Here is a 12,163-nt window from a genome sequence, read left to right on the forward strand (position 1 = left end):
TTGCTATTTATTTTCGTAATAAATAGTAATTTGACACATTCTCATTGCGCAGACTATAACTTGAGCTAGAAATATCGGATTAAGGCGCGGTCAGTTGCATTGGAAAGATAAGACAAAGAGCTACAACTTTCTTGTTGATGTCCAAAGCCAATTCAGAGCGTAAAGGAGTCATATTTACTCATCAATGTCCCAGACTTGCCAAAATTTAATTATTTCAGCACATCCTTTATTTTTCGGCCCAATTGTTTTGTGGCCCATTTTTCTCGATGTATAAAAACGAATTTGTGACAGAGTCAGGGATCATTCAGTATTCACGAAATTAGAAAAACCCTAGCAACCGTCATTGACTATGGAGAACTAAAAATCTTTATCGATCCATTGGTGTAAGGAACTCCGTTTATGAATTCTTGAGGTTCGGTTTACAATTGCAAATTCGTTTGAATGTTTATGCTGTTGTGTATCACTTTCATATCTCTTATTTCGTTTAGATTGATGCTTAATTATTCTATTTCGAATTTGTATTGTTGAGATTGTTCGAATTGATTTTCCGCTTGTTAAAATTGATTTGAATAGAAATTGATACAAACTATCGCGCTTAGAAATAGGGTTGATTGGAATTTGCTAGGATATTAACTCTGTTTTCGTGACGCTTGATCACTGTCATAGTTAATTGGATATATATGATGCTTAATCAATTGAATTCCGTATAATACTAATTTTCGCTTGTTTAATTAGTTTTATGATCAACCGAAGCATAAACCCTTGAATGAATATTTTCGAGAACCTGTGATAGATAATAAACGAAGTTGCCTCAAACCAATGGATTGATTACTTTCACATTGATTAAATTCGTTATCGTTGTTACTGTTTTCAAAACCGAAAACCCCCGATTTGCAACCTTTAAATTGATTCTAACATTGTTAAACTGATTGCGAGTCCTTGCGAAACGACCAAGGTTACTACCTTGTACTACTGTTATTTTAAAAATATTTTGATCACAAAACGACGGTGATCACCCTGCAAGGGTCTTTGTAGTAAACAAGGATGCATCGTTCAAGTTATCGTACAAACAAACCAATGCAGCACTAGCCCATGAAAATGTATGGCATGCAGACAAATCTCTAAACATAACTAGCCATTTTGCATCCACACGTGTGTAACTCTTGTCCGTCAGAATGATACATCCAACCAACATCAACATCCACGCCCTGACAGCACAGTCAAATCTCCTGTACAAATTAGCATTCCTCTAATAACTTTCATATAGCCACTGTTGGGAAAAATAACCACCCCTCTGCGTTGTAGTCTCTCGCAATGCAAACTCATATTCCTCATCTAACAACTCCACTGCAAGTCCCGCAGTTTGTTCCTGAGTAACTGATACAGGAGTATAAAAGTGACCCCTAACAGGCAGATGCAAAAGACATGCCACATCGTCTAAAGTAATAGTCATTTCGCCGAACGACATGTGAAATGACAATGTTTTTCAGGGTGCCACCTCTCAACAAATGCCGATAGAAGCTGCGGATTGGTGAGTTTCAAGCTAATCCGCTCAAGCCAGCACAACCCCGAAATATTCAACCACCCTTGAATAATTTCAGGATGGTGATCAAGAACCCTCTCAACTACCTTTCTTCCTAAAGATGCTATCCTTAACTCAATTTTGTCACCCACGACACATTCCTACATATATTTTAAAAAATACATTGTGAATAATAAATTAGACCGGATAATTGGATGCATACCATAAGACATTGAAAATGAACTATAATAATATTTCAACACCTAATTTGTATGCAAAATAAGGATTTAACGGTTGCAACGAGAGTGTAAACAATACAAATTAAAAATAATTTGATCAATATAACTTAACAAATAATAATAAAACAAACAATTGATTACCTGACCAAACCATACATAACGAGCAACATGCTGCTCGTATCGAGTCAGAAGACTCGTATCGATCGGCCCTCCAGGCCAGCCTTGCTGCACAACCTGCTGCTCAACCACTGCCGGCAAAGGCTCATCGTGTTCCGGCTCCCCCTGATGCTGTCGAGACTCCGCACGTCCTCTGTTATGCCTAATTCTGTCGTCTGTTCCTCTAGTGCGCACCACTGAGAAAAACAAAATTAAAAAAATCACAGTGAACCGGTACACTTTGAAAAAAGTGTTCTGGTATGTAAATTAAACTAAACTGTCGAAAGCATACCGATACACTTTCGTTGAGTGTACCGGTATAAATATTCATACCGGCATACTTGAAAAGTGTATCGGTAAAATCGAACCGGCACACTTCAAAAAAGTGGACTGGTATGTAAAATATACTTACCGCTCAATTTTGGCAAACTCACACCGGAACACTTTCTTTGAGTAGGGTAGAGAATGATTTTTTTTTTCTTTTCAGTTTTACATTATATATGAGGGCATATTTGTCATTTAAAATTCAGTTGTTGGGGTAGAGTGAAGATTGTTAGGTAGAAAAAACAAATACTATAAGAGATGAGTTGTGCAGAAGCTTAAACCCAGGAACCATTCTTTCTAATGTGGTTCATGGCATGAACTTCGTGCTCTCTTTCTCTCTTTAATCTGTTTCAAAACAATTATTTTGACAATTGTGATACAAATACAGAAATCACATTTATCAGTTCTCTCTCTCGAATTGACAAAGGTATTAGTTGAAAACCAAAATCCTTGGAAAAATCCGAAGGAAAGAAAAAAAATGTGGATCAATTTTCTTTCAAGTTTGTTATTTTCATTTTTTACATTGGAGTAAAGAAAAATTGTCAATTTTTTTCTATTAAGCTAGTAAAATTTGTTGCGTAAAAAAAATTAAAATAAACAGCCAGGTCAACGTCGGACCTCCGGCGCCGGCGCGGGCGGCCCACGGCGGCGGGTGCAGATTTTCCGGCAATCCCACGACGGCGTTCGGCGGAACACCGGTGACCGACGCGGCAGTCGATGGTGGTGCTCCGGCGGCCGGCCACCTCCTTCCACCTCTCTTTTTTATTTTAATTTAATAATAAATATAATATTTCAATTATTATTTTGTTTTAAATTTTTTAAAAAACCTGTTTTCTTATATTAAAAATCAGTTTTGTTTTTTTTTTTTATAAACCTGTTTTCAATTATTAGTAAATGGATTATTGTTTTTACTTATGGATGGATCGGATGGATCCATTAGTAAATAGATTGGATGAATAATGGATAAATGGATTTTTTTGACACCCCTACTCTCGATTTTCCAACAACTTGTCTTTCTTTTGCAAAGTCAGAATCACGAAGAAATCGATGCAGACTTTGCTGCTTTCATCGCCCATAATGGTCTGGATTACTATGAAAGAATGGATGAAAACTCTGTGAACAATACACATGATCAACCTGAAAATGCACCTAATATTTACAATGTCACATTTACTTCATTTGGATACAAGGATTACAAAGTTCCAGATACACATACCTTTGAATTCAGTCTTACTGATTTCAACCATTGCACCACAACACAAATTGTTAGTTTTACTATACTCTTTTCTACTTATTTTAGATTTTAATTTGTTTATCAATTTTTTATTTTTATTTTTTTCAATCACATTCAATCTAATACTTTACTTTTTTAGACTTTACCAAATGAATTGTCGAGGTATGTTCGTGATTTCAACTTTAAAAACATCATCCTGGAAGTCCCACGACAAAACAGCTCAAAATTACACTTGAAGTATCCAGAAAATGCTACGGAAATTGTCAAAATTGTTGCTGGGTGGAAAAACTTTTGCTTTGACAACGGTATCAAATTAGAAGATAGGATTCAAATTCAATTCAAATGATTTGATCCAAATGTCAGTCAAGTTTTCAAGATTATAACTTAATTTCAAAATGCTTTTTTATGTGTACTACCTAAATCTAGAAGTTACCAGTTCGAATTTTTCATTTCAATTGTTCAATAATTATACAACTATAAGTTGTAAATCAATTCAACTTTCATATGTTTCTTGAAGTCTAAGTTGTAATTTAATCATGTCTAATTATATGTTGATCAACAATGTTGTGCGAATGTAACTTTCATTTCATACCTAATTCCATATTATGTAACCAAATGAATGATTTGTATTTTTACTTTATATTGACATTGATTTGTGTCCATGACGTAATTCGTATTGATATCTTACAATACTTTTTTGTTATTCATTCATATTTTAAATAATCATATTACTAGTTAGATTAAATAATCATATTTTAAATAGAATTTAATTTATATTATATGCACCGTCGGTGTAAAGTTATTTTGCACATGCGTCCAATAATATACCAACACATCATGCGTGATAATTAAAAATACATGATATGTCACATTCAATAAATGATGTGGCAACGCGTCATTGGATGTATGTGTAAAAAAAAGGGTAAATGATCATTTACCTCCCTGCAAAGCAGTGTTTTAAAAACAGGACCGGTCATCGAACCGGGGAGGGTACTGGGTCACTGGTTCATTGGTCGAACCACTAAGCTACTGGTCGAACCGCATGACAAACCGGATAAAACCGGATTAAATCGGTGGAATGAACCGGTCTCTTTAACCAAATTATATAGGTATTAAACCGGATGACTCGTCTCAAAAAAAATCATGACAACTAAAAAATTTTGAAAATTTTAGAATATCATAATTTCACAAATTTATTCTTTAAATACAAATTCTAAACATAATCAATCATCACACATATAACAAAATAGTACAAAATACAAATTCAAATAATTTTTTTAATAAGGTCTATTTCTATTTTCTAATATATTTTAATAAAAATATAGATGGTGTAAGAAAGTTAAGCAAGTTTTTGATTTTTTTTTGTCTTGAAAATAAATTTCGGTTTTTAAAACCCGAAATTTACTCTGAATTTGCACTAGTAAAAATTCAGTTTCTGCGAACTGAATTTTTCTGCAAGGGCAAAATTAAAATATTGGGGTATAAAAGATTAATGGGAGGTGGGGAGAGAAAACATCTTACTATTATTATATATGAGTTATGTTTCAAAAATAATATATGGGCCTAAAGTACCCAATGACCATCTCTTAAAATAAGACCACTAATTGAACTGAACCCTAATCTTCTTTTCTTTCTTCCAGCCGCCTACCCACTCATTCTTCTGCTGCTCCATCAGATCTCACTTCACCTTTCTATCTCACTTCTTCTTTCTCTATTTTTACTCTTCTATTTCCATGACATACATCATTAATACTTATGAGAAGTAATAAGATCATCATGAAATAAAAAAAAAATTGACTCTAAAATTGCAAGATTAAATCTATGTTACACTTTCAATCTTCACTTCCTTTGTTTCTATTTAATTTCTTATAAATTTGTTCAGTTTCATATATTGTTCTTGTTCTTAGAAAACTGAAAAATTCTTCCAAATCTAAAATCTTCACTTCTTCGTTCAGTTTCTATTTAATTTATTCTTCATGTTTTGACTGCAAAACGGTTTGGGTTCTTAGTTTTTTTTTTTTTTGAAATCATGCATTTAAACCGGCCGGGTTTGAAAACCGCCGGTTCACCGGTTTTTCCGGTTTTGTCCGGTTTTGTCCGGTTCACGTCGGTTCGATTACATGGCCGGTCCAGTTAGCGAACCAACTCGGTGACCTTCCGGTTTACGGTCTGACCGGTCCGACCGGCCGGTCCGGTCCGGTTTTTAAAACACTGCTGCAAAGTAAGGAAATTTTCGTTTACCCCCTGCACAGATTTTTTTTTTCTGTTTACCCCCTGCAAAAAATAGATTCTCTCATTTCGCCCCCTGGGTGTACAGCAGGACAAGTGACTGTGCAAATTTGCTGACGTGGCTTGTACACATGGAAAAAAATCATTTATATTTATTTTTAAATTCCACGTCAAATAATATTTTTTAAAAAAAATTAAAATTAAAATTATTTTTCCTACAAAATTTAGAAAACGAATTTTTTTTTTCAAAATTTTAAAAAACATTTCCTAGAAATAACATTTTTTTTCATACAAAATTATTGAGTATTTTTTTCCTAAAATAAAATAAAAAACGAATTTTCTTATTTTACTCCAAAAATAAAGATTTATTTTCAAATCTTTTTGAATTAAAAAAAACAGAATCTTCGCCGTAATCGTTTGCTTCCACCGTCATGATTGTATTCGTCGTCGTCTTCTTCAGTCGCCGAAATCATCTTCTACTTCATTATTGTCTTCTGCTTCTTTATATTTTTCTAGTTTTAGGACAAATGGTTTTGATAGAAGAAGAAAACACCAATAAAACTTGTTTTTCTATTTTATATTTTTTTTGAAAATCTTTTTCTATTTTTTTTAATTCAAAGAGAATAACAACAAATAAAGTTTTGTTTTTAAAAAATAAAGATTATGTTTTTTTTAATTCAAAAAGTTTGAAAATAAATCTTTAAAATTTTTATTTCGGAAATAAACTTTATTTCGGAGTAAATCTTTATTTTGGGAGCAAAATAAGAAAATTCTTTTTTTTTTTATTTTGGGAGGAAATTTTTTTAAAATCATTTGTATGACAAAAAAATTAATTTTTTTTGTAGGAATTTTTTAAAAAAATTTTGGGGAAACAAAACAGAATTTTTTTTTATTTTGTAGGAAAAAAATATTTTTTATTTTTTTAAAAAATATTATCTGACGTGGAATTTAAAAAATAAATATAAATGATTTTTTCCACATGTACAAGTCACGTCAACAGGTTTGCATAGTCACTTGTCCTGCTGTACACCCAGGGGCGAAATGAGGGAATCTATTTTTTGCAAGGGGGTAAACAGAAAAAAAATCTGTGCAGGGGGTAAACGAAAATTTACTTTTTTTGCAGGGGGGTAAATGATCATTTACCCTAAAAAAAAATTACACCGACAGTGCACAACAATTAAACTCTTTTAAATATTCATATTTTATATAATTTCATTTATTTTCTAATGTCAACTTATCAAAATCTAACTTAAAATAAATAATCAGTAACTTATAATTTCATTTATTACTAGTTAAATTAGATTAGATGGAGAAGACTCGATAACAGTTGTCGGTGTCAACGCATGGTTCTGTAAGAGGTGTGATGGTGTAGAGATTTTTTTTTTTTTGAAGAAGCCAAAATGATATATATTAACATAAACAGCCTCCCCTGCACAAGACGTACCGAGGTAGACTAAATAATTACAAGAGAGTCAGAGAGTTACAAAAATAAAATCATACAAGGCCCAAACACAACAATGGACTAGACCACCAGCTATGGTAGTTTAAAGCTAACGTGATGTTCGTCGTCTTCAACCACCTAAAAGAGAAAAGCTTGATCTTGTCCAATAAAATATGAGGTGTGCCCGTTGAGCCTTTGAACAACCGATGGTTTCTCTCTGTCCATAACACCCAAACACAAGCGAGCCAAACAAGCTGCAGAAAGGACCGTCGCGCTCGAGATCCACCTGACGAGGCCGTAAACTGAACAAAATGATCACGCAGAGACGTGGAGTCCACCAAGGAAATGCCAATCCATGCACGAACTAAATCCCAAAGCGATCCAGCAATACTACAGGAGAGGAATAAATGATGGGCCGACTCAGCTGCTCCACATCCAAAAACACAAGTGGCAGCCGTGGGAGACAAAACGCCACGAGAAACCAGGTTAGCTCTCGTGGGCAACCTGTCCCGCAATAAACGCCACGCAAAGATGGAAACCTTCAAGGGAACCTGAGAGTGCCATATAAGTTTGTCAGCATCTTCCAAAGTAACTGATTCCTGAGACGTCAGAAGCTGATAAACTCCCCCGACCGTATAACCTGAGTCTGGATCAAGCCTCCAGTGCCACCTGTCAATAACCTGATCCTGCAAAGAAATGTCAAGAAGTAAAGTATGACACTCCCCCAACATCTCCTCCTTCCACGCCCACAACCGCCTCCGCCACTCCCACGCCCCCCCATATGCCCTTCAACCTAAAGTAAACATCTCTGCGACCGAGTGAGATTTGGTCACAGCCAACTCAAAAAGGCGCCCAAACCGCTCCCTCAACGAAATCCCATCCAACCATGGATCAGTCCAAAAAAGAGTATCCGACCCATCCCCCACCCTCCTCGAAACATGCTCACTAAACCAACTGCCTCCTGGCTCACCAACACCCTCCCGAATACGCACTAGCTCCCTCCACCACACCGATCCTCTCTGACCACCCGCTCGTAAACTACCTCCCTCAAGCCCATACCTAGCTACCAGCACTCTAAACCACAGTCCCTCTCTATCCACCAGCATCCTCCAGCACCACTTGCCCAACAACGCTATATTGAACTCACGCAACTGTCTAACCCCCAAGCCTCCATACTCCTTACGCAAACAAACAGATTTCCAACTAACCCAAGAGATTTTCCTAGAATCCTCACACCCCCCCCCCCCCAAAAAAATTTAATGAAAAGAGATTCAATAGAGGAAATTATACCTGAGGGAGCTTTGAAGAAAGAAAGGGCGTAGACAGGTAAAGAGGTCAAGACAGATTTTAACAGAACCAGACGACCACCAAAAGACAAAAAGCGACTCTTCCACCCAGACAATCTGTTCTTTAAACGAGTCAACATCGGTTCCCAAAACACCAAACGACGCGGATCACCCCCAATCTGAAGACCCATATAAAGGAAAGGAATCTTTCCCACCTTACAACACAGAGTAGACGCAGCTTCGCATAACAAGGACTCAGAGATATTAACGCCAACCAACATACTTTTATTAAAATTAACCTTCAATCCAGACATAGTCTCAAAAAGCACTAAAACAGCCCTCAAAGCCCGAACATTTGCCCAGCTTTTTATCCCCATTAAGAGAGTATCATCAGCAAATTGAAGGTGCGACACCGAGACCGACCCCTGTCCACTAATACTATAACCCGTAAACAAATTACGAGCCACCATAGCCTCCATAAGCACATTAAGGCCCTCAGCCGCTAGAAGAAAAAGGAAAGGAGAGAGCGGATCACCCTGCCTAAGCCCTCGCCTAAGAGGGAATTCATCAGTCGGACTGCCATTAACAAGTACCGAAGCCGTAGCCGTACAAACACACTCTCTAATCCACTTCCTCCACAAAGACGGAAATGCCATTCTCCCCATAACGGCATCAAGATATCCCCAATCTACCGAGTCATAAGCTTTCTCAAAGTCAACCTTGAACAACAAAAGATCCTTTTTAGATTTCCGCGCCTCGTCCACCACCTCATTAGCAATGAGAATACCATCAAGAATTTGTCTGTTCTTCACAAACGCAATCTGGGACTCAGAAATAACACTACCAATCACTTGACGCAACCTATTAGCTAAAACCTTCGCCAATATTTTATAGAGGCTTCCGACAAGCGAAATAGGGCGAAAATCACTCAGCCTCTGAGGACTATCCGTTTTTGGAATCAGAGCAATGAAGGTCGAGTTGATACCTTTCGTCAACCTGCCATTCCGATGGAAATCAGAAATAAAGCGCATCACGTCGCCTCGAAGCTCAACCCAGAAATCTTTAATAAAGCTGAAATTAATACCATCAGGACCTGGGCTTTTATAACTATCGCAATCCCACACCGCTTGCTTCACCTCAGTCTCCGAAAAAGGTTTGGTTAAGCCACCAATCTCCACCAGATTTAACCTCTTGAACTGAAGGTCGTCAATCCCAGGTCTATCCACAATAGGAGCCTGAAAGTGAGACTCAAAATGCGAAAACACTGCCTGCCTAATAGGATTAACACCCTCCACCGTAACCCCGTCTACCTGAATAACTGCCAAAGAATTCCTTCTACGACGGCTCGCTAAAACTGAATGAAAATACTTAGAATTAGCGTCCCCTTCCTTGAGCCACAGCGAACGAGATTGTTGTTAGCTAATGCTAGCATGCAACCTAGAAAGCGAGTGAATGTCATTCGAGACCCCATGAAGCTCAACAAGTTCCTCCTCAGAAAGATCATCTTCCCCCCCTTCTCGTCAAGAGCTGAAAGCCTGATCTTCAAATTATCTATACGGCTAGGAAGATTTTGAGCATGAGTCTTATGCCAATCTTTTAAAGCCACTTATCTCTGACAAACAATTTATACCCAGGTATATCCTTCCAACACTTAAGCATCCGTGACGGACTTGGCCCCCAGTGTTCCTCATTCGCAGACAAGACCAGAGGACAATGATCAGACAACCCTCTCATTTTGGCCATTTGCTTACAGTTAGGCCAATTCAAACACCACTCCTCGGAAAGAAGAAACCTATCAAGACGGCTCATCGAGTGACCATCCCCTTTGAACCAGGTAAACTTACGTCCAATTAGGGGAAGATCAATCAACATGTTATCTTCAATAAACTGATTAAAAGGGATATGATCTGAGGACCGATTTCCACCCCTAACCGATCGTCTTTCATCAATGTGTTTGACCGCATTAAAGTCCCCACACACACACACCCTCTTCCCTGCCAGCAAGAGGAGCCGCGCCGAAAGAGATTCCCACAGTCCTTGCTTAGCCCCATCATCACAGGGCGCATAAACATTTGCCATATAAAATTCTTCCCCTGTCTTCGAGAATCGACCATGACACCACAACACATGCTCTCGGCTCTCAGTCGACCACACCTCCACCTCAGAAGAATCCCACAAGGTTAAAAGCCCTCTGGATGCCCCAGCCGATGGTCGATAAGAAAAACCGTGCGAAGAGCTACCCCAAAGAGTTGAGCTAAGAAAAGTATCACAATTTTGCAACTTCGTTTCTTGAATACACAGAATGAAAGGTTTCAACTCCCCCACCATCTGACGCACTTCCTTCCTCTTCTCAGGGCCTCCTAGCCCTCTAATATTCCAAGAAATAATCTTCATAAGAAACTCTCGCCCCCCTTTCCAACAAGAAAAAGACACACTACTAGCACCCATTATCCTTCCTTGACCCCACCGCCTCGGCCTTCATCCCTGAAACCGCTCTCTTGCCCTTACTCGCCCTCGAAAGAATATTGAACATATTCACATTGTCTCCTTTGAATTTGACCCCGATAGCTTTCTCAATTCCCCACACATCATCCACCGCCATCTGATCATTACCATGAACAGCCACCCAATTCATCCAATCGTTGTTTACTGAACCCGACGAAACTGAATCTCCAGAGGTAGCATGACAGCTCATAGAGCAGGAGCGATTAAGCCCATCTCCTCCCCTGCGCCGACGAACCTTCTTCTTTAAAGCCTTTAACACCTCACCGCGATCCTTGCTTGGCAGCCTTGCCACTTTTTTGAGGCTATAGACTGGATGACGAAGCACACCTCCTGCTTTCCGCCTCCTCGGGTCCTGACCCACTTTTCGCTTGAGGCTCGATCCGTGAGGACTCTCCTTTCTACTTTTCTTACTTGCTGAAAAAATCACTCCCGCATCCCCGTAATTCTGATCCTGTAGCCACTCCAAACTCCAAGGCCCTGACAAAACGGAACGCCTCACCTCCGGAGGGCAAGAACTAGTACGTTTACTCAGAAGGGGCCGAAAAGAAGGATGATCCAAAGATTTCCCCGAAGGGGAATGCATCTTCGCCTTACCAGCTTGAGTTCCTCGCACTGCCTGAGAATCCAACCTTAAACCTGAATTGGTCCCTACTCCCTTGGTCCCTGGATTAGCTTCAAGCTTATCTAAAGACTCTTCACCCTGCTTACCTTGAAAATCATTAAAATCCTCCTCCGCCAGTCCTTCCTTGAGTTGGTTAACTAGTACGTCAACATTGTGAAGAACCTCCGGGTCCTCTTGACCCTCGCCACAGGATGATACTGCCTCACTCTCCTCCTCAAAGAGACAAGCATCCTCTCCCATAGCATACCCCCACTCCTCCACGATCTTAATCTCTACTTGAGTACCATCTACCAAGACGGTCACACATCTTTTGATTATGTCAAGTTCGGGTGTAGCGATCAGAACCCGCGCGAAGTCAAGTCGATTCTTTTCTGCGGAACAAGAATCCGTGCGAAGAAACCCTCCACATTCAAAAACGCATAACTGAAAAAATTGCTCGTTCCAAGCATGAAGAGGAACGCCATACAAACGCACCCAGGCCCCTCTCCGATAGGGTGAATTCTCCTTATCCCAAGTTGTCCAACTCGAGAAAACAAGTTTGAAGAAATTTTTAGCATTGTTGATCGTGGACTTAGCGTCGGTATTATCTAAGCTACGAACAAAAA

General features: G+C 38.6%; 1 protein-coding gene across 1 annotated transcript; it reads right to left on the reverse strand.

Annotated features, from left to right (window-relative positions):
- Positions 1-1,449: 1,449 nt before the first annotated feature.
- LOC123886049 lies at positions 1,450-10,825 on the reverse strand. The gene is made up of 6 exons (XM_045935386.1): positions 10,049-10,825; positions 8,503-9,819; positions 7,979-8,323; positions 7,432-7,831; positions 1,903-2,114; positions 1,450-1,683 (listed from the first exon to the last, which is right to left on the reverse strand). Exons 1-6 carry the CDS (start codon positions 10,823-10,825, stop codon positions 1,450-1,452), a joined length of 3,285 nt encoding a protein of 1,094 aa, XP_045791342.1.
- Between the last annotated feature and the right edge of the window lie 1,338 nt (positions 10,826-12,163).

This window comes from Trifolium pratense, linkage group LG5 (assembly GCF_020283565.1).
Source record: "Trifolium pratense cultivar HEN17-A07 linkage group LG5, ARS_RC_1.1, whole genome shotgun sequence".
NCBI lineage: Eukaryota > Viridiplantae > Streptophyta > Magnoliopsida > Fabales > Fabaceae > Trifolium > Trifolium pratense.

Excerpts from the sequence above, each read along its gene's own strand:
- LOC123886049 (XM_045935386.1), bottom strand. The coding sequence starts at position 10,825 with ATGAAGATTATTTCTTGGAATATTAGAGGGCTAGGAGGCCCTGAGAAG. Across the intron at positions 9,820-10,048 it reads TACCTGGGTATAAATTGTTT|GAAGGGGACGCTAATTCTAA; the intron begins GTCAGAGATAAG and ends CTGTGGCTCAAG. Across the intron at positions 7,832-7,978 it reads GGCGCCTTTTTGAGTTGGCT|GATCAGGTTATTGACAGGTG; the intron begins GTGACCAAATCT and ends ATTTCTTTGCAG.